Source organism: Carya illinoinensis, chromosome 4, assembly GCF_018687715.1.
Source record: "Carya illinoinensis cultivar Pawnee chromosome 4, C.illinoinensisPawnee_v1, whole genome shotgun sequence".
Lineage (NCBI taxonomy): Eukaryota > Viridiplantae > Streptophyta > Magnoliopsida > Fagales > Juglandaceae > Carya > Carya illinoinensis.
In genome coordinates, this window is record NC_056755.1 from 33,207,396 (window position 1) to 33,209,051 (window position 1,656).

The 1,656-nt window shown below is 38.8% G+C and overlaps 1 protein-coding gene across 1 annotated transcript; it reads right to left on the bottom strand.

Annotated features, from left to right (window-relative positions):
- Window positions 1-270: 270 nt before the first annotated feature.
- LOC122306428 lies at window positions 271-1,656 on the bottom strand. The gene has a single exon (XM_043118856.1). The coding sequence runs from the start codon at window positions 1,654-1,656 to the stop codon at window positions 271-273; it is 1,386 nt and encodes a 461-aa protein (XP_042974790.1).

A 1,656-nucleotide genomic window follows, 5' to 3' on the forward strand; every position in this document is an offset into this window, starting at 1 on the left:
CAAACTAAAGAAAATACTATGTTTCTTCCATGAGTGTTCCTTAACATTAGTCGACCCCACAATTATTTTTCTTTTACGATCTGTTCTATCATTGCAATTTAAATCATCTAACTGTTCCAAAATTTCATCAGGTGTTGGCATAGTAGGTGAAGGATCAATTTCTTGTGTCCCATCAAATGTTTTTGCCATCATTCTCCACCTATGATCACTTGGCAAGAATCGTCTATGCCCCATATAGGAAAACTTTTTTCCATGTTTCAGCCATCTAGATCATGTGTTACCCATATAACAAGGACATGCTAAACGACCTTTCGTACTCCACCTAGACAAATCACCATACGCAGGAAAATCATTTATCGTCCACATTAAAACCGCCCGCATTGTGAAGATCTCTTTGGAGCAAACATCATAGGTTGGTGCTCCAACCTCCCATAATTCCTTTAATTCTGATATTAGAGGCTCTAAGTATACATTTATATTCATTGAAGGTGATGATGGTCCCGATATAATCAACGATAGCATGAAACTTGATCGTTTCATGCATATCCAAGGAGGTAAATTGTAAGGTACCAACATAACCGGCCAAGTATTATAGGAAATGCTCATGTTTCCAAAAGGATTCAAGCCATCTGTAGATAAACCAAGCCTAACATTGCGGGGCTCAGAGGCAAAATCATCATGTTGTGAATTAAACGTCTTCCAAGCCATGCCATCTGCTGGATGCCTTAGTACCCCATCATTACTGCAGCCTATAGCATGCCATTTCATTTGTGAAGAAGTCTTCGATGACATAAAAAGCCTTTGCAACCTTGTCTTTAACGGAAACCACCGTAATATTTTAGCTGGACTTCTTTTACCTTTTCTAGACCTATCATCTATTGACTCTTTTTGCTTCCATTTTGATGCTCCGCATACCATGCATGTTTCCAGATTCTTATTGTCCTTCCAAAATAACATACAACCATTGGGACATACTAAGATCTTCTCGTATCCAAGACCTAACTCATTCATGTACTTCTTCGCCTCGTACGTATTTTTAGGAAATGATGCTCCTGGTGGGAGCAACTCATTCACAAATTCAAGTAGTTCTGTGAATATGCTATTACTCAATCCACCCAAACACTTCATATTCCAGAGACGTACAATAGCACTAAACTTAGTATGTTTTGTGCACCCTTCATATAATGAATCATCAGCATCTTTCAACATATTGTAAAATTTATTAACTCTTTCGCTAGAACCTTGTCGATTTTCATTTTGCACTCCAGCCTCTCCAGCATCCACACCTATTTCAAGCCCACCCTCCACTATTTGAGGATCAAACATGGGGAAAACATCATGTAACATGGTTGTCATCCCACCAGAGCCTTCATTTATTTGCTCATTATTATTTTGAGCATCAGTAGCATGGTAAGATGCCTCCCCTATTCTCTCCTCATGAGCATGCCAAATGGTGTAACCTTGAGAAATTCCATAGCTAATCAAATGATCATATACCATGTTAGGCATGAACATCTTACGTAATCCACATTTTCTACATGGGCAACAAATCGGCGAATCTGTATCACAATTCTCGCATGCAAACTTCAAAAAGTCATTGACACCATCGACATACTCTTGTGTATGTCGAGGTTTTTTCATCCAACTTCTGTCCAT

Bases quoted from the DNA above. Each gene is read 5' to 3' on its own strand.
- LOC122306428 (XM_043118856.1), bottom strand. From the start codon at position 1,656: ATGGACAGAAGTTGGATGAAAAAACCTCGACATACACAAGAGTATGTC.